This window comes from Pongo abelii, chromosome 14 (assembly GCF_028885655.2).
Source record: "Pongo abelii isolate AG06213 chromosome 14, NHGRI_mPonAbe1-v2.0_pri, whole genome shotgun sequence".
NCBI classification, from domain to species: Eukaryota; Metazoa; Chordata; class Mammalia; order Primates; family Hominidae; genus Pongo; species Pongo abelii.
Genome location: NC_071999.2, coordinates 26467588 through 26486562, shown reverse-complemented (window position 1 = coordinate 26486562; position 18975 = coordinate 26467588). Strand labels below are relative to the sequence as shown.

Here is an 18975-nt window from a genome sequence, read left to right as displayed (position 1 = left end):
TTTTTTTTTGAGACAGAGTCTCACTCTATCACCCAGGCAAGAGTGCAGTGGCATGATCTCAGCTCACTGTAAGCTCCACCTACTGGGTTCAAGCGGTTCTCCTGCCTCTTAATTTTGATACTTTTGGTAGATACGGGCCTCTATTGGTTTTAAAATAAACATTTATTTACTGGTTTAGCAATTTTAGATAGTATTTACTGATTCCCCTCCTCCTGCCTTGCCCTCCTGATCTGTCTTGTTGTTATATATAGATATAGATATATTGATGCTCTTTTTCTTAATTTTGCTAGGCACCAGAGAGGAGAAGAATAGAGATATGCCCTTTATTTTGCCAACATTTACTGGATCTCCCCAGAATGCATACAATGGGGGAATAGCTGCTATTAGTAGTAAGGAAGAAGAGGAGAGAAATGACAAAATCCTGTGCTTTAGAAAGATTATTCTGGCAGTGACATGTAGGTCAGTTTAAAATGCAAAGATTCATGATTATTATAGCAAGAGAAAGTTCAATATAGTTTGTGTATCCCTTATCCAAAATGCTTGGGATATGTTTTGGATTTTTTTTGTATTTTGGAAAATTTGCATATACATAATGAGATATTTTGGGGATGTGACCTATGTCTACACACAAAATTTATTTGTTTCATATACACCTTATATACATAGCTTGAAGGTAATTTTACAAAATATATTAAATAATTTTGTGCATGAAACAAAATTTTAACTGTATTTTCACCACAATCTGTCACATGAGATCCACTTGTGGTGTCATGTTGGCACTCAAAAAGTTTTGGATTTTGAAGCATTTCAGATTAGAAATGCTTGACCTATATTGCAAATATGTTGTCCATTTTTCCCTAAATTTAATCTACAAACAGAAAACTATCACTACCAAATGATGATGATGATGATGATGGTAACTGACATTTGGTGAGTACTCACTATGACAGTGGGCTAAGCCCTTTATACATATCTCATTAAGCAGCAAAAACGATCCTTTAAGGTAATACCATCACCCCTATGTTACAATGGAGAAAACAGGTTTACAAGACAGTAAGTAACCTTCCCAAGGCTACGACAACAACCAAGTAGAAGGCCTGAGACCATCCTTTATAACTGCATGATAACAGCATGGAAGTTGGAAAAAAATCATCAGGAGGGCACATCTTTGTTTAGGCTGAGGTACTGAAGTTTTTCACAAATATCTGTTACAAGTTAAAGCAAGTACTAAAGGAAGCACAGTAATTGTATCATTCATTCTTACATACATTTCCCAAAATGCTTTCAAGAGTGAGGAGCTACTGGTCACAGTGAGAACACTACATCCCTGCATTGACTCCTACGGCAGCCTAACAGTGAACAAAGATTGAGAACGACCAATTTAGAGAAGTAAAAAGAGAAATGAGTGTGGTGATAAAAAAGGAGATAACAGGAAGTCTGAGGGTGTGTGTTGAAGAAAGAATTTTAAGAAACTGGACATGGTCAGCACTGTCAAAAATTGCAGACATTAGGATCTCAAATCCAAGCAAAAAAAAAAAAAAAAAAAAAAAAAAAACACCCAAACAGAAAACTGCAGACATCAGGGATGTTGAGCAGTAAGACAAATTACTGAATTTCATGCTGGCAGGTGGCTGATAACCTGGAAACACTAGCTGGGTCGACTGACAGGCCTATAAACCAGACTGTAGCTATTAGAAAGAGGACGCAGCAGCAGAGAGTAGGACTGGGGGAAGTTCGGCAGGAAAAAAATGAGATAGTACCACAGTCTCTCCAACAGTCACAGAAGGATAATTATGTGTGTTGTAAGATAAGAGATATCTTAGCAGGTCTGCAGGCAAAGGGTTTGAAACTAATACAAAGGAAGAGATGGTGATTATGATAAAGTTAGAATAATTGGTGAAGCAAGATCTATAGTGGTTTGAGATAATATTATCTTATATTGTCTTGGTGCTTCACAATTTGCAAAGTACTTTCACATCAAGAATCAAGAATCTCCTTATTCCTTACATGATTCTGTGAGACAGGTGGAGCAAGAATTATTATCAGAATTATTGTTCGTTTTACCTGAGGAAACTCAGACTCAGAGGCTTGTGACAGTCTAAGGCAATCTGGAATACACGAGAGCCCTGGGTTTGAAAATACTATTTCTCATTGGTTCCATGCTTTGAGCAAGTTACTTAGGTTTCTGAAGCCTCAGTTTCCTCACCAGGAAAGTGGAAATACTTTCCACGCTCCATTAACAATTACAGAAACGCATGCAATGAACCTGGGATGGTTCCTGGAGAAAAGCAGGCCCACAGTAAATTATAGCCACTATTATTGCTGTTAGACAGAGACAGGGACAGGGACAAGACTAAACCCAGTGGTTTCTACTCCTATTCCAGTTCCCTTCTATTCCCCAAAGCTGACCTTACCTCTAAAAAGAAATGCAACACTGTGTCAAGAAGCTGTGTAGATGCAGTAAACTTTCATTAATCACCTGCCATGTGCCTGCATGACAACAACTCAGTGTGGAAAGATGAACACACTGTAACAATAATGACAACCAATCCAAATGATCAGGGGCAGAGGAGCAGTGTAAACAAGGCATTGGCTCAAAGATGAGGCTGTGGTCAGTTTCACCTGGCAGAGGGGAGAAGCTGGGAATGGGAGGAACAGAGAGAACTACAAAGAAGAGGCAGCATCTGGAGCACACCTGGAAAGATGAGGCTCCTGGAAGAGAGGGAGGGCACTCAAAGGGGAAGAAAGAGGGCAGCAAAGGCCCAAGGGGATTCAAGCAAATGGGGCAGACAAGCTCAAGCAAGCACTAGTGCCTTAGTCCTTACTCAGCTGCCTCAGCCATCCAGAGCGAGACTACATGCCCCTCCGCACGCTCAGTGACTCTCAACAAAAGCAGGCTACTTCCCTCCTGAAGAAGAGCCAGAAGGAGAGAGGTCCAGAGAGGGTGGAAGAGATTCAAAAAACTACAGGGTGTTTTCCGCAGCTCCAGCCCACATCTGAGGGGCCCCAAGGAGCAGTCCCACATGACCAGCCAGTCAGGAGGGTGTGACTGCTGTGCTCTCAGCTCACGTCTTCAACACGGAGTGAAAAAACATGCACAGAGGGTGTTTGGGTGGTCACAGGCCCCAGTACAGCCCTCCATGCCAGGCTCATCATGTGGCTCCTCCTGCCTCCGCAGAGCACTCCGAGGCTGAGGCCGGCCTGTGAACAACTGACTGCACCATCTCCATCCACAGCTTCCTTATCTGCATAGATGCTACAAATAAGAACATTTTCCTCTCTCATCTAGAGACCCAAGACAGTGGGAAAGCACCACGGGCAGCACATAGGACCTCACAGCACAGCAGAGCCACAACCAGCAGAGACAGAGCTTAGGTGCATTTTGAGGACTTGGCTTCAGTGCCATCCCTGTCACCACCTCAGACTCTTCTACAGTTTTACAAGAATTTTATGACTATTTTTTGTAAAGAATTCCATGGATCTGGACCCAGAAGTAAGGGATCTCTAGAACCCTTTGATTCCTCTGAAGAAAGAAAGAGGAAGAAAATTATGTTGTCCACTACAGGTGACCGAATAAGTCCAATAAACGCTCTGCTATTCTGGTTTATAATACGTTACATGTGAGTTTACAAATTTTCAGCAAAGAACCAGAACATACCACTATCAACATGATACAATGGTATAAATATAATTAGGTCTTTTAAATTAAGAACAATATAATTTAGTAATGGATCAAAATCTTCATCTAATCTTCATCCAACACTAATTATGATTGAAATGAGCATAGAAATACCAGTCAAGAAGAGACTTTCAACTGAAGAATTCATCATTGTAAATTGAATTTTAAAAAAGTCAGTGGATCACTGTATTTATGAAGCACACTCTATGAGTCAGACTTATATTTCAACCTCTGACACACCTGGAATTAAGGTAAAGAAAGAACTTGGATATTACGTCCAAACACCATGGCCTCAAACTTAGTGAAAATATAAAACACAATCAAATACAGTCAGAGAATCCAGGTTGAAACTGCAGGTAAACATAGCTTCAGTCTTACCTTATTCTATTCAGTGAGTGACAGCAAATGTGACAGAGAACATGTGCACCAAATGGCAAATGTCCACAGAGGCTTGTTACAGAATGAACAAGATGGCCTGCCAGAGGGCACGTGTGGGCAAGGAAAAAATGGTCACTTGTAAAGAACATGGCATGTGACAGTACTGTCAGAGAAACTATTTTTAACTTTATCGAAAGCAAATGAAACTGTATTTTTGGCATCAGGAATGACTAAGTATAATTCTCATGTTATAGCTGGGTGACATTTTGAAATGCTGCCTTGAAAACCACAGGGAGAGCTACTGTTTTATTTGGTTACATAGAGAAGGTAGCAGTAAAGGAAGTGAATGATACTGGAAACCTGTTTGCCCTTCAGGTAACTATATAGAACTGAAAAGACCTTTCCCCCTCTTCTATAAAGAATCCACCATTGCTAATTTGGCTCTATCTTGACTTCTGAAGCTAGTGGCAAGAAAATTGCTCCAGTCAAACTTCCTGGCAACCAGGAAATAATTTTCATTAATGGTGCAGATCAGCAACACAGTTCACTGAAAACTAAGAAATCAAAGCTAAAGAAAGACAGTACAATTCCATCATTATCCTAGGGAGTAGGAAAGTAAACCAGTAGGCCTGACTTTAGGGAGAGAAGATGACACCACACCGATGTGCCGCTAGATGACAGAATTCTCGCCATAGAGGCTGGGGCCAAATCTCACTACAGCAAGGAGACCTCTATTGCAATGGTCTCTCATTCAGCTTAAGCTGTATCAAAATGTGAAATCAAACAGCCATGTCTAAAATTGAACAGTAGGAAAGAATAACCAAAAATAACACCTATGTGCTGCATCTTGCTTTAGGAAGAACAGAATGGGAGATGTGGAAATGTCGTGAGAGAGGATCCAGGTTAGCCCTGGGACAGGGAGGAATGAAAACCTAGTGAGAAGGAACAAGTGGCAGCAGCGAAAGGGGAATAGGCAGAGATTTTCTCCCCCAGAGCCTTGTGGAAAACGATGAAAGGAAAGTGGCCGGACAGCCATTTGCTTTGCCTAAGGAGCTTTTCCAACCCTCTTTGAATGATTGAGTCCAGCAACAGACCCTATTCTCAGACCTCTCCCCAGGTTGCAGATGCTCCTGGCTCACAACTGGAGAAATCACCACCCCTTTTCTGTCCTGCAGGGACAACTCAAAGTTTGAACTGAGTTTGTCCCAGTTCAAACTCAACTGGGAATAATAAACACAGGTATCTTGAGTCTCACTCAACAAGCTCCTAAAAGACTGACTTTTCAGTGCAATTGGCCAAGTTATGACAGATTTGGCATCCCTCCAAAATGACTGTAATGGACTGAAACACAATGAATCAATGAAATTCCATTAGTTTATAATGACGCTTTACAAAGAGAAAGCCAGATAAGACTCATCTGTCACTAGTTCAGAAAACTATTACAATAAATCCTTATTTTGAGAATTAGTAATTAAAAAGAATGACTGACTCAGATGAAGACTATCAATGGGTGTTAAAGCCACTGGGTAAATGACTGAGGGAAAATTGGATGTTTCCATGTTGCCAGGAACACCACACAGATCCCTTTCTAGCTGAGAGGGAAACCCTCACCACAGACTGCAGAGATCCTGTCAGCATCAATCTACCTAGGGGTCCATCTTCACATCACCCTCAGTGGGCAACTGATATTTCATGTCTTTTTTTTTTTCTTTTTTTTTTTTAAGAGATGGAGTCTCACTCTGTCGCCCAGGCTGGAGTACAGTGGCGTGATCATAACTTGCTGCAGCCTTGAACTCTGGGATTCGAGTGATCCTCCCACCTCAGCATCCAAGTCACTAGGATTACAGACATGTGTCACCATGCTCAGCTATTTCACGTCTTTTGATGTGATGTGACACAAAGTATACAACATCACCTATGGGTGTCCATGCCAAAAATGGGAAATGTTTAACAGTGAGTTGTTATATGTAACATCCAGCTTCCAGGAATGATAGGAAGAGAGGAACTAGTGAAATGATGCCACAAGGAAGCACACAGATAAATCCAGAAAGTTAGAAATTCTGTAGGACAAATGGCCTGGTCTCTTCAACAACTGTTGCTGATAATATGACAAAAAAGAGAGTAAGAAGAGCATGAGGCATGGGGAATTGCTCTAAAGTAAGAGACAGGAGACAGAAAAGCCAAGAGAATGTGGAGGCTTTGTTGGAGTCCTAATTCTAACAAGCTAACAGGGAAGAAAGCTGATTTGATACTACCAAGGAAATACGAATATAGACTAGATATTAAATGATGCCAACAAATTGCTATTAAATTTTTATTAGGTAATAATGATACAAGAGTTATGTAAGAAGATGTTCATGTTTTTCAGAAGTACATAATAAACGTGTAAGACTGAGATGACATGAGGGCTAGGATTTCCTTTAAAGTAGTCACAAGCCAGGTAACAACACTTCTGTCAGCAATGAACCACATATGCTACGGTGGGTGGTCCCTCGAGATGATAATGGAGCTGAAAAATTTCTATCACCTAGTAACATTGTAGCTGTCATAATGTCAGAGTACAAGGCATTACTCACACGTCTGTGGTAATGCTGGTGTAAACAAAACTACTGTGCCCTCAGTCATATGAAAGCCTGACACATACAATTAGGTACAGTACACAACACTTAATAAATGACTGTATTACTGATTCATGTATTTACTATACTGTACTTTCTATCACTATTTTGGTGTACTCATTCTAAGTTAACTGTCAAACAGCCTCAGGCCGGTCCTTCAGGAGGGATTCCAGAAGAAGGCATTGTTATCACAGGGGATGGCAGCTCCATGCCTGTTATTTCCCTTGCAGACCTTCTAGTAGGACAAGATGTGGAGGTGGAAGACAGTGATGTTGACGATTCTGACCCTGTGTAAGCCTTGGCTAATGTGTATGTTTGTGTCTTGGTTTATAACAAAAAAATTTAAAAAGTACAAAAAAAGTTTTTAATAGAAAAAAGTTTATAGAATAAGGATTAAAAAAAGAGAAAATATTGTTGTTCACCTATACAATGTGCTTGTGTTTCAAGCTACATATTATTACAAAAGTATCAAAGTTTTTAAAAACTAAAAAGTTTATAAGGTAAAAAAAGTTAAGGAAGCAAAAGTTAATTTATTATTGAAGAAAGAACCATATCTTTCTATAAATTTAGTGTAGCCTACGTGTACAGTGTCTATAAAGTCAATAATGGTGTATGGTAATGTCCTAGGCCTTCACATTCACCACCACTCACTCAGACTCACCCAGAGCAACTTCCAGTCCTGCAAGCTCCATTTGTGGTAAGAGCCCTATACAGGTGTACCATTTTTTATCTTTTATACCTATTTTCGCCATACCTTTTCCATGTTTAGATGCATATATACTTATCATTGTGTTGCAGCTGCCTACAGTATTCAGTATAGTAACATTCTGTGCAGGCTTGTAGCCTAGGAGCGACAGGCTATACCAGAGAGCATAGGCATGTGTGTAGGCTATACCCTTAGGTCTGTGTAAGTGCACTCTAAGATCATACAATGACAAAATTGCCTAACAATGCTTTTTTTTTTTTCTGAGACAAAGTCTCACTCTCTTGCCCAAACTGGAGTGCAGTGCCATGATCTCGACTTACTGCAACCTCCACCTCCCAGGTTCAAGCAATTCTCCTGCCTCAGCCTCCCAAGTAGTTGGGACTACAGGCACATGCCGCCATGCCCAGCTAATTTTTTGTTGTATTTTTAGTAGAGACAGGGTTTCACTATGTTGGCCAGGCTGGTCTTGAACTCCTGACCTTGTGATCCACCTGCCTCAGCCTCCCAAACTGCTGGGATTACAGGCATGAGCCACTGTGCCCAGCCCATGATGCATTGCTCAGAATGTATCCCTGTCATTAAGTGACACATGACTGTACATTAGTAGTGAGAAAAGAGAAAGAAGAAAAGCAGGGAGGGAAGGAAGAAGGAAAAGAAGAGCAAAGAAAGAAGAAAACTTAAAAAAGAGCCAAATGAAGCAAACATAGAAAAATCTTGGTAATTGGCCGGGCGTGGTGGCTCATGCCTGTAATCCCAGCACTTTGGGAGGCCGAGGTGGGCGGATCACGAGTTCAGCAGATCAAGATCATCCTGGCTAACACGGTGAAACCCTGTCTCTACTAAAAATACAAAAAATTAGCCGGGCTAATTTTTTTTTTTTTGGTAGAATCTGGGAGATCAATATACAGAGGTTACTCATATTGCTCTACTTCTGTTTTTTTAATTCATTTTTTTCTTAAACAATTTTTTCTTTGTTCTTTTCTTTTGACTGAGCCATCCATTTCCTATATATTTCTGTTTATTTTGAAAGTTTTCATAATAAAGGTTAATTTTTAAAAATTTAAAACCACCAAGATCACTAATCCTATACTAACAAAGCATGCGATTTCTCACATCAAAAAAAAAAGTCCTTCTGTGAGAGCCCATTTTTTGAATAGTTTAAAACACAAAACATCTGTATTTCATTATGTGAATGCCCTTGAGATTTTAAAAATATATCTTAGCAAGGAATAGACAATACTGAATGCCCTTTCCCAATGATATCTTAATTTAAAAATAGGACCAAAATTGGCAGGATGTGGTGGCTCATGCCTGTAATCCCAGCACTTTGGGAGGCTGAGGCAGGCGGATCACTTGAGGCTAGGAATTTGAGATCAGCCTGGCCAAAATGGTGAAACTCTGTCTCTACTTAAAATACAAAAATTAGCTGGGTGTGGTGGTGCATGCCTGTAATCCCTGCTACTCGGGAGGCTGAGGCAGGAGAATCACTTGAACCCAGGAGGCAGAGGTTGCAGTGAGCTGAGATCACGTCACTGCACTCCAGCCTGGGCAACAGAGGAAGATTCTGTCTCAAAAAAAAGAAAAAAAGAAAATAAACAAATAAACAAACAAAAATAGCACCAAAATAAATGAAATACTGAAACTCATTACTTACAGAAAAGAAATAGTGTTTCCAAAGCATCAAAAACAAAACCCAAACACTGGAAGGATACATTAAACAACTTAAAAGTGATGACTTCTGGGACAGAGGTAGAGATGAGTATTCTCAATTAATACTTCTTAACATTGTTGATTTTTTGAGCCATGTGAATGAATTGCCTAATCAAAAATAAAATTTAATTTCAAATAAAATAATTTATTTTCGTATCTGAAAGAAGTAATGTTACTCTTCCATGAAGAATCTTACACTAAAGCTTTTAAAAAGAAAAATGAGCGGCTCTGTAAGACTTGCTGACAGTCACTTACACTACTACAGTATTTTTCAGGATCAACCTTTGGCACTTTTAAAACACGTTAATTTCTCCTCCTGCTTCTAAACAGGTTCTTACTTTTCTTTAGACGAACATTAAAAACTCGAAATAAATCTGAGGTATTTAACATAAAAGCAAAAGACTCCCTGAGGTTAACTTGAAAAAAAAAGCTCAAATCAAGGAAAGCCCCTTCTATATTTCATTTTGTGTCAAGCCACACATTTAAGTCTTTACTTGAAAGGTGATGAATTTAACAAGCATTTAGAAATCTTCACTTTGTTCCACTCTTCTAACCCCAAACCCAGCCTATGATATTTTTCCTTTCTTTTCTCATCCATTACCTGTGCAGCAGCCTCCTCTTGTCAATCAAGACTACTGAGGCCTCAAACCAAAACTCAGTAGCCTGTTAAGCTACTTAAAATAGATTTTTAAAACCCGATTCTTATAGCCCCTTCTGATGCATTTCTGCATCTTTTCCTGGTTCTTTTTATTTTTTTATTTATTTTTGTTTTTTTTATTTTTATTTTTTTCTTTATTATTATTATTATTATACTTTAGGTTTTATGGTACATGTGCGCAATGTGCAGGTAAGTTACATATGTATACATGTGCCATGCTGGTGCGCTGCACCCACCAACTCGTCATCTAGCATTAGGTATATCTCCCAATGCTATCCCTCCCCCCTCCCCCCACCCCACAACAGTCCCCGAAGTGTGATGTTCCCCTTCCTGTGTCCATGTGTTCTCATTGTTCAATTCCCACCTATGAGTGAGAATATGCGGTGTTTGGTTTTTTGTTCTTGCAATAGTTTACTGAGAATGATGATTTCCAATTTCATCCATGTCCCTACAAAGGACATGAACTCATCATTTTTTATGGCTGCATAGTATTCCATGGTGTATATGTGCCACATTTTCTTAATCCAGTCTATCATTGTTGGACATTTGGGTTGGTTCCAAGTCTTTGCTATTGTGAATAATGCGGCAATAAACATACGTGTGCATGTGTCTTTATAGCAGCATGATTTATAGTCCTTTGGGTATATACCCAGTAATGGGATGGCTGGATCGAATGGAATTTCTAGTTCTAGATCCCTGAGGAATCGCCACACTGACTTCCACAAGGGTTGAACTAGTTTACAGTCCCACCAACAGTGTAAAAGTGTTCCTATTTCTCCACATCCTCTCCAGCACCTGTTGTTTCCTGACTTTTTAATGATTGCCATTCTAACTGGTGTGAGATGGTATCTCATTGTGGTTTTGATTTGCATTTCTCTGATGGCCAGTGATGGTGAGCATTTTTTCATGTGTTTTTTGGCTGCATAAATGTCTTCTTTTGAGAAGTGTCTGTTCATGTCCTTTGCCCACTTTTTGATGGGGTTGTTTGTTTTTTTCTTGTAAATTTGTTGGAGTTCATTGTAGATTCTGGATATTAGCCCTTTTGTCAGATGAGTAGGTTGCGAAAATTTTCTCCCATTTTGTAGGTTGCCTGTTCACTCTGATGGTAGTTTCCTTTGCTGTGCAGAAGCTCTTTAGTTTAATTAGATCCCATTTGTCAATTTTGGCTTTTGTTGCCATTGCTTTTGGTGTTTTAGACATGAAGTCCTTGCCCATGCCTATGTCCTGAATGGTAATGCCTAGGTTTTCTTCTAGGGTTTTTATGGTTTTAGGTCTAACATGTAAGTCTTTAATCCATCTTGAATTGATTTTTGTATAAGGTGTAAGGAAGGGATCCAGTTTCAGCTTTCTACATATGGCTAGCCAGTTTTCCCAGCACCATTTATTAAATAGGGAATCCTTTCCCCATTTCTTGTTTTTGTCAGGTTTGTCAAAGATCAGATACTTGTAGATATGTGGCATTATTTCTGAGGGCTCTGTTCTGTTCCATTGATCTATATCTCTGTTTTGGTACCAGTACCATGCTGTTTTGGTTACTGTAGCCTTGTAGTATAGTTTGAAGTCAGGTAGTGTGATGCCTCCAGCTTTGTTCTTTTGGCTTAGGATTGACTTGGCGATGCGGGCTCTTTTTTGGTTCCATATGAACTTTAAGGTAGTTTTTTCCAATTCTGTGAAGAAAGTCATTGGTAGCTTGATGGGGATTGCATTGAATCTGTAAATTACCTTGGGAAGGATGGCCATTTTCATGATATTGATTCTTCCTACCCATGAGCATGGAATGTTCTTCCATTTGTTTGTATCCTCTTTTATTTCCTTGAGCAGTGGTTTGTAGTTCTCCTTGAAGAGGTCTTTCACATCCCTTGTAAGTTGGATTCCTAAGTATTTTATTCTCTTTGAAGCAATTGTGAATGGGAGTTCACTCATGATTTGGCTCTCTGTTTGTCTGTTATTGATGTATAAGAATGCTTGTGATTTTTGCACATTGATTTTGTATCCTGAGACTTTGCTGAAGTTGCTTATCAGCTTAAGGAGATTTTGGGCTGAGACAATGGGGTTTTCTAGATATACTATCATGTCATCTGCAAACAGGGACAATTTGACTTCCTCTTTTCCTAATTGAATACCCTTGATTTCCTTCTCCTGCCTAATTGCCCTGGCCAGAACTTCCAACACTATGTTGAATAGAAGTGGTGAGAGAGGGCATCCCTGTCTTGTGCCAGTTTTCAAAGGGAATGCTTCCAGTTTTTGCCCATTCAGTATGATATTGGCTGTGGGTTTGTCATAGATAGCTCTTATTATTTTGAGATACGTCCCATCAATTCCTAATTTATTGAGAGTTTTTAGCATGAAGGGTTGTTGAATTTTGTCAAAGGCCTTTTCTGCATCTATTGAGATAATCATGTGGTTTTTGTCTTTGGTTCTGTTTATATGCTGGATTACATTTATTGATTTGCGTATATTGAACCAGCCTTGCATACCAGGGATGAAGCCCACTTGATCATGGTGGATAAGCTTTTTGATGTGCTGCTGGATTCTGTTTGCCAGTATTTTATTGAGGATTTTTGCATCAATGTTCATCAAGGATATTGGTCTAAAATTCTCTTTTTTGGTTGTGTCTCTGCCCGGCTTTGGTATCAGGATGATGCAGGCCTCATAAAATGATTTAGGGAGGATTCCCTCTTTTTCTATTGATTGAAATAGTTTCAGAAGGAATGGTACCAGCTCCTCCTTGTACCTCTGGTAGAATTCGGCTGTGAACCCATCTGGTCCTGGACTTTTTTTGGTGGTAAGCTATTGATTATTGCCACAATTTCAGCTCCTGTTATTGGTCTATTCAGAGATTCAACTTCTTCCTGATTTAGTCTTGGGAGGGTGTATGTGTTGAGGAATTTATCCATTTCTTCTAGATTTTCTAGTTTATTTGCATAGAGGTGTTTGTAATATTCTCTGATGGTAGTTTGTATTTCTGTGGGATCGGTGGTGATATCCTCTTTATCATTTTTTATTGCATCTATTTGATTCTTCTCTCTTTTTTTCATTATTAATCTTGCTAGCGGTCTATCAATTTTGTTGATCCTTTCAAAAAACCAGCTCCTAGATTCATTTATTTTTTGAAGGGTTTTTTGTGTCTCTATTTCCTTCAGTTCTGCTCTGATTTTAGTTATTTCTTGCCTTCTGCTAGCTTTTGAATGTGTTTGCTCTTGCTTTTCTAGTTCTTTTAATTGTGATGTTAGGGTGTCAATTTTGGATCTTTCCTGCTTTCTCTTGTGGGCATTTAGTGCTATAAATTTCCCTCTACACACTGCTTTGAATGCATCCCAGAGATTCTGGTATGTTGTGTCTTGGTTCTCGTTGGTTTCAAAGAACATCTTTATTTCTGCCTTCATTTCGTTATGTACCCAGTAGTCATTCAGGAGCAGGTTGTTCAGTTTCCACGTAGTTGAGCGGTTTTGAGTGAGATTCTTAATCCTGAGTTCTAGCTTGATTGCACTGTGATCTGAGAGACAGTTTGTTACAATTTCTGTTCTTTTACATTTATTGAGGAGAGCTTTACTTCCAAGTATATGGTCAATTTTGGAATAGGTGTGGTGTGGTGCTGAAAAAAATGTATATTCTGTTGATTTGGGGTGGAGAGTTCTGTAGATGTCTATTAGGTCTGCCTGGTGCAGAGCTGAGTTCAATTCCTGGGTATCCTTGTTGACTTTCTGTCTCGTTGATCTGTCTAATGTTGACAGTGGGGTGTTAAAGTCTCCCATTATTAATGTGTGGGAGTCTAAGTCTCTTTGTAGGTCACTCAGGACTTGCTTTATGAATCTGGGTGCTCCTGTATTGGGTGCATATATATTTAGGATAGTTAGCTCTTCTTGTTGAATTAATCCCTTTACCATTATGTAATGGCCTTCTTTGTCTCTTTTGATCTTTGTTGGTTTAAAGTCTGTTTTATCAGAGACTAGGATTGCAACCCCTGCCTTTTTTTGTTTTCCATTTGCTTGGTAGATCTTCCTCCATCCTTTTATTTTGAGCCTATGTGTGTCTCTGCATGTGAGATGGGTTTCCTGAATACAGCACACTGATGGGTCTTGACTCTTTATCCAATTTGCCAGTCTGTGTCTTTTAATTGGAGCATTTAGTCCATTTACATTTAAAGTTAATATTGTTATGTGTGAATCTGATCCTGTCATTATGATGTTAGCTGGTTATTTTGCTCGTTAGTTGATGCAGTCTCTTCCTAGTCTTGATGGTCTTTACATTTTGGTATGATTTTGCAGTGGCTGGTACCGGTTGTGCCTTTCCATGTTTAGCGCTTCCTTCAGGAGCTCTTTTAGGGCAGGCCTGGTGGTGACAAAATCTCTCAGAATTTGCTTGTCTGTAAAGTATTTTATTTCTCCTTCACTTTTGAAGCTTAGTTTGGCAGGATATGAAATTCTGGGTTGAAAATTCTTTTCTTTAAGAATGTTGAATATTGGCCCCCACTCTCTTCTGGCTTGTAGGGTTTCTGCCGAGAGATCCGCTGTTAGTCTGATGGGCTTCCCTTTGATGGTAACCCGACCTTTCTCTCTGGCTGCCCTTAACATTTTTTCCTTCATTTCAACTTTGGTGAATCTGACAATTATGTGTCTTGGAGTTGCTCTTCTCGAGGAGTATCTTTGTGGCGTTCTCTGTATTTCCTGAATCTGAATGTTGGCCTGCCTTGCTAGATTGGGGAAGTTCTCCTGGATAATATCCTGCAGAGTGTTTTCCAACTTGTTTCCATTCTCCCCGTCACTTTCAGGTACACCAATCAGACGTAGATTTGGTCTTTTCACATAGTCCCACATTTCTTGGAGGCTTTGCTCGTTTCTTTTTATTCTTTTTTCTCTAAAATTCCTTTCTTGCTTCATTTCATTCATTTCATCTTCCAGGGCTGATACCCTTTCTTCCATTTGATCGCATCGGCTCCTGAGGCTTCTGCATTCTTCACGTAGTTCTCGAGCCTTGGTTTTCAGCTCCATCAGCTCCTTTAAGCACTTCTCTGTATTGGTTATTCTAGTTATACATTCTTCTAAATTTTTTTCCAAGTTTTCAACTTCTTTGCCTTTGGTTTGAATATCCTCCCGTAGCTCGGAGTAATTTGATCGTCTGAAGCCTTCTTCTCTCAGCTCGTCAAAGTCATTCTCCATCCAGCTTTGTTCCGTTGCTGGTGAGGAACTGCGTTCCTTTGGAGGAGGAGAGGTACTCTGGTTTTTAGAGTTTCCAGTTTTTCTGCTCTGTTTTTTCCCCATCTTTGTGGTTTTATCTACTTTTGGTCTTTGATGATGGTGATGTACAGATGGGTTTTTGGTGTGGATGTCCTTTCTGTTAGTTTTCCTTCTAACAGACAGAACCCTCAGCTGCAGGTCTGTTGGAGTACCTGGCCGGCCGTGTGAGGTGTCAGTCTGCCCCTGCTGGGGGGTGCCTCCCAGTTAGGCTGCTCGGGGGTCAGGGGTCAGGGACCCACTTGAGGAGGCAGTCAGCCCGTTCTCAGACCTCCAGCTGCGTGCTGGGAGAACCACTGCTCTCCTCACAGCTGTCAGCAGACAGGGACATTTAAGTCTGCAGAGGTTACTGCTGTCTTTTTGTTTGTCTGTGCCCTGCCCCCAGAGGTGGAGCCTACAGAGGCAGGCAGGCCTCCTTGAGCTGTGGTGGGCTCCACCCAGTTCAAGCTTCCAGGCTGCTTTGTTTACCTAAGGGAGCCTGGGCAATGGCGGGCGCCCCTCCCCCAGCCTCGCTGCTGACTTGCTGTTTGATCTCAGACTGCTGTGCTAGCAATCAGCGAGACTCCGTGGGCGTAGGACCGTCTGAGCCAGGTGCGGGCTATACTCTCCTGGGGCACCGGTTCCTAAGCCTGTTGGAAAAGCACAGTATTCGGGTGGGAGTGGCCCGATTTTCCAGGTGCCGTCTGTCACCCCTGGAAGGGGGACTCCCTGACCCCTTGCGCTTCCCAAGTGAGGCAATGCCTCGCCCCTGCTTCGGCTGGCGCACGGTGCGCTCACCCACTAACCTGCGCCCACTGTCTGGCACTCCCTAGTGAGATGAACACGGTACCTCAGATGGAAATGCAGAAATCACCCGTCTTCTGCGTCGCTCGCGCTGGGAGCTGTAGACCGGAGCTGTTCCTATTCGGCCATCTTGGCTCCTCCCCACTTTTCCTGGTTCTTTTACTGAGTTAATAGCCAAATAAATAAATTAGTATTAAAACTTTAAAATAAGCTAAAGCCCCACATGGATATCTGGCAGACTACATTGTGTTCCCAGCATACCTGGTGATTTCAAGGACTTAGCAAGCAGGTGGAAGACTCCATCAACCAGTGAGCACTGCAAACATGTCATGCAAAAACATGGCATTCTCTTTCTAAAAAAAAAACCTCATCACTGGATTGCTTTTCATGGTTACTGGTCTAGATACAAGCTTGAATAGGGGCTATGAATTAATATGTATTTACTGAGGGTCCAGAATGTTTGTCCTTGTAGAGCTTTAAAATATGGTTGACAAGACACATTTAACGTCCAGAACATATTAGCAGGTCTACTGTGTAGCACACAGGCTGTTAGCACAGCAGGGCCAGGAGCTACACAAGGCTAGTGCAGACTCAGCGGCTTCATGGACACCTGGCAAGATGTCACAGATGTGTAAGACAAAGCAGGGATGCAATGGGAACCCACTGCTCCCCTGACAGAGGTTCTGCCTTTGAGACAGAAAGGGGTTTGGCTGGGATAAACTGTGGAGGAAGAGCAGGGGTGGAAGAAAAATCAGAACAAATAAATGTGAGTAGAGATGTTTCTTTCTGTAAAACAAAAGTAGGTTGTGATCAGATCCTACAGTGCGCCCAGAGCCAGGCTTGTGGGCTGTTGGCAGCTATATTTATACCCACTGTTATTTAAATGCAAATTAAGGAGTGGGTTAATGCAAATTGGGGGTAGATTATTCAGAACTTTCTAGGAAGGGGGTGCTAACTTCCGGGTCATTGGCCTTGGCACTTGTAAACTGTCAAGGCGCTGGTGGGAGTATCTTATGCTAATGAGTAGTGAGGGCAGCCAGAAATCCCTTTCCTTGCCATCTGCTGGTCTGGGCTGGTTTCTTTACTTCATCCTGTCTGGACCAGATCCTGTTTTGGTCAGGAGGTTGTGACCAGAAAACAAGTCCTGCTGATCTCCTACCTCGGAACCACCATTTGGGCATGCTATATTTACAGAGTATAGTTAAGTGAAAAAACTATCACTTATATTTAAGGCCAAGGCATTAATGAAAATAATCAGGTATCGGGGACATGATATGAAAGGAATACCTGATAAAAATGAGAGTAGCAAAAATTAGAATATTTATTAAATTAGAATATTTAATATTCTAAATATTTAGAATTAAAATTAGAATTCTAAAAATTAGAATATTTAATATTAAGTATATTTAATTTACATTACTCTCCAATGTCAAAAATCAAATGCTTTACATAAACATGGAAAGTACAAATAAATTTTATTACTGATTTATGCTACATCTTTAACAGGTGAAACAACCAAGCCAAATCTTTCTTTGACAGAATTTTAAAAGAGACATTTTATTTTTTAATGCAACTATAGGGAGCAGGGTTTCAAGTTCTGCAACCAGAAAACAATTTTGTAAAACAAATATATTCTAAACCCTCGTTGTTTACCATAACCAAATTATTATAGATTTTGAATAACAGTTTATGTGTTTTCACTAAAAAGAAGACTGATGCTGAATTTGAGACACATTTTGAAAAAAATGGTACCTAACCAACCTGGGCAACACAGCAAGAACCTATATCTCTACAAAAAAATTTAAAAATCAGCTGGGTGTTGTGGTACGCATCTGTAGTGCCAGCTACTTGGGAGGCTGAGGCAGGAGGGCTGCTGGAACCTAGGAGGTTAAGGCTACAGTGAGCCATGATTGCGCCACTGTACTTTGGCCTGGGTGACAAAGTGAGACCCTGTCTCTAAAAAGAGTTGTTTAATGAAAAATAAAAATAAAAAATAGAATCTGACCAAATATTCTTAACTAAAGGTTAGGACACAATTATGCCTTGTAAGTAAAAATGGTTTTGGCAACAGTGATAGATGGAGCCCAAAGAGAGGAAAATAAATGAAAATTAAGTGAGTAAGTGCTTCAACACACTAATTGATCTTAGGCTACTTCATCCTGCTGGTATAGAAAAGAACATAGAAAGTTATTGTTTTCTGTTTTTATGACAAATGCCGAAATAAATAATTAAGCAAATACGTCTTATTTTGGAGAAGTACCTACTATGCTTTACTTGATGCTTCAATAATGCATAGTAATAAAAATATTTTAAAGCTTAATACCAAATAAATATACATATCATCACAGTACATGCTGGTATGCTTTAATGAGGAAAAAAAACCAAAAAACTTACATTTTCTTCTATTACCTAAATCAACTTTAACTCTCCTAAACAGCATATCTCAAAAATTAACTACAAGAGAAAAATGTTAATAAGTTGTTAAAGAGTAGGATTCTGAGATTTTTTAAAAAAAATTCCTATTGGGTATATAAAGTTGCTTCAGCTATAAACATTTTAAAGTGTGTTCACTGTGAAAAGAGCTCTATTTCTTGGGTTTATAATATAAAAATTACAGAAATAGTGTGTCCGTAGGGAGAGAAGGACATATCTACTTTTCTCCAATATAATAAACACAGGAGGATACAGAAGCCAGAGGAGTACTTCTGTCAACTTAAGTTTCTTAAATCTTTATTTCATTTATATCCTTCCAGATGGACCAATAATGTGTTGACAATATATGTGTCAAAATAAAAATGAGAAAACATAAGAACGCCACTGCACTCCAGCCTGGAAGAGAGCGAGACTCCGCCTCAAAAAAAAAGGAAAATAACGTAGCACCATGCCATGTACCGCTTTATTCCTTTACTGGTTCAGTAAACACATGCTGAGCCCCTACTCTGGGTCAGCAATGGGATACAACAAGGATTCCAGCAATGCTCACAGCCTAGGAAGAGAACCAGAAAGTTATGCAAGGGCAGGGCTGGAGAGGGACCAGACTGTAGAGTTTTAAACAAGGAAATGATGCAAGCAGCTGAAGAATACATGAGTGGAGCAGACCACGCCAGCAGAAAGAATGGTGTCAGGGGAAGGGTTTGTACTGTGGGCGACTCAGTGGATGACAATAGCTGTTGAATAAACATTAGTTTCCTTTTCCTGTATGGGTATTT

At 40.1% G+C, this 18975-nt stretch overlaps 1 protein-coding gene and 1 long non-coding RNA gene across 10 annotated transcripts in view; one reads left to right on the top strand and one right to left on the bottom strand.

Moving 5' to 3' along the window:
- Positions 1 to 18975, bottom strand: part of LOC100460674 (mitochondrial intermediate peptidase-like) — a 171778-nt gene that overhangs the window by 119871 nt on the left and 32932 nt on the right. For 6 of the 9 annotated variants that reach the window (XR_010136650.1, XR_010136651.1, XR_010136652.1 and 3 more), the window contains exons 12-13: positions 16028 to 16119; positions 15813 to 15928 (exon numbers count right to left, since the gene is read on the bottom strand). The exons of the other annotated variants lie outside the window; for them this stretch is intronic. Coding sequence is in view for 3 of the 6 variants with exons in the window: in XM_063714719.1 (XP_063570789.1) it covers positions 15813 to 15928; positions 16028 to 16119 (208 nt within the window). In the remaining 3 variants the exon portion in view is untranslated. The remainder of the gene's footprint in view (positions 1 to 15812; positions 15929 to 16027; positions 16120 to 18975) is intronic. 9 annotated transcript variants of the gene reach the window in all.
- Positions 6674 to 18968, top strand: LOC134759830 (uncharacterized). The gene is made up of 2 exons (XR_010136657.1): positions 6674 to 6966; positions 18520 to 18968. It is a non-coding gene; the product is annotated as an uncharacterized LOC134759830 (long non-coding RNA).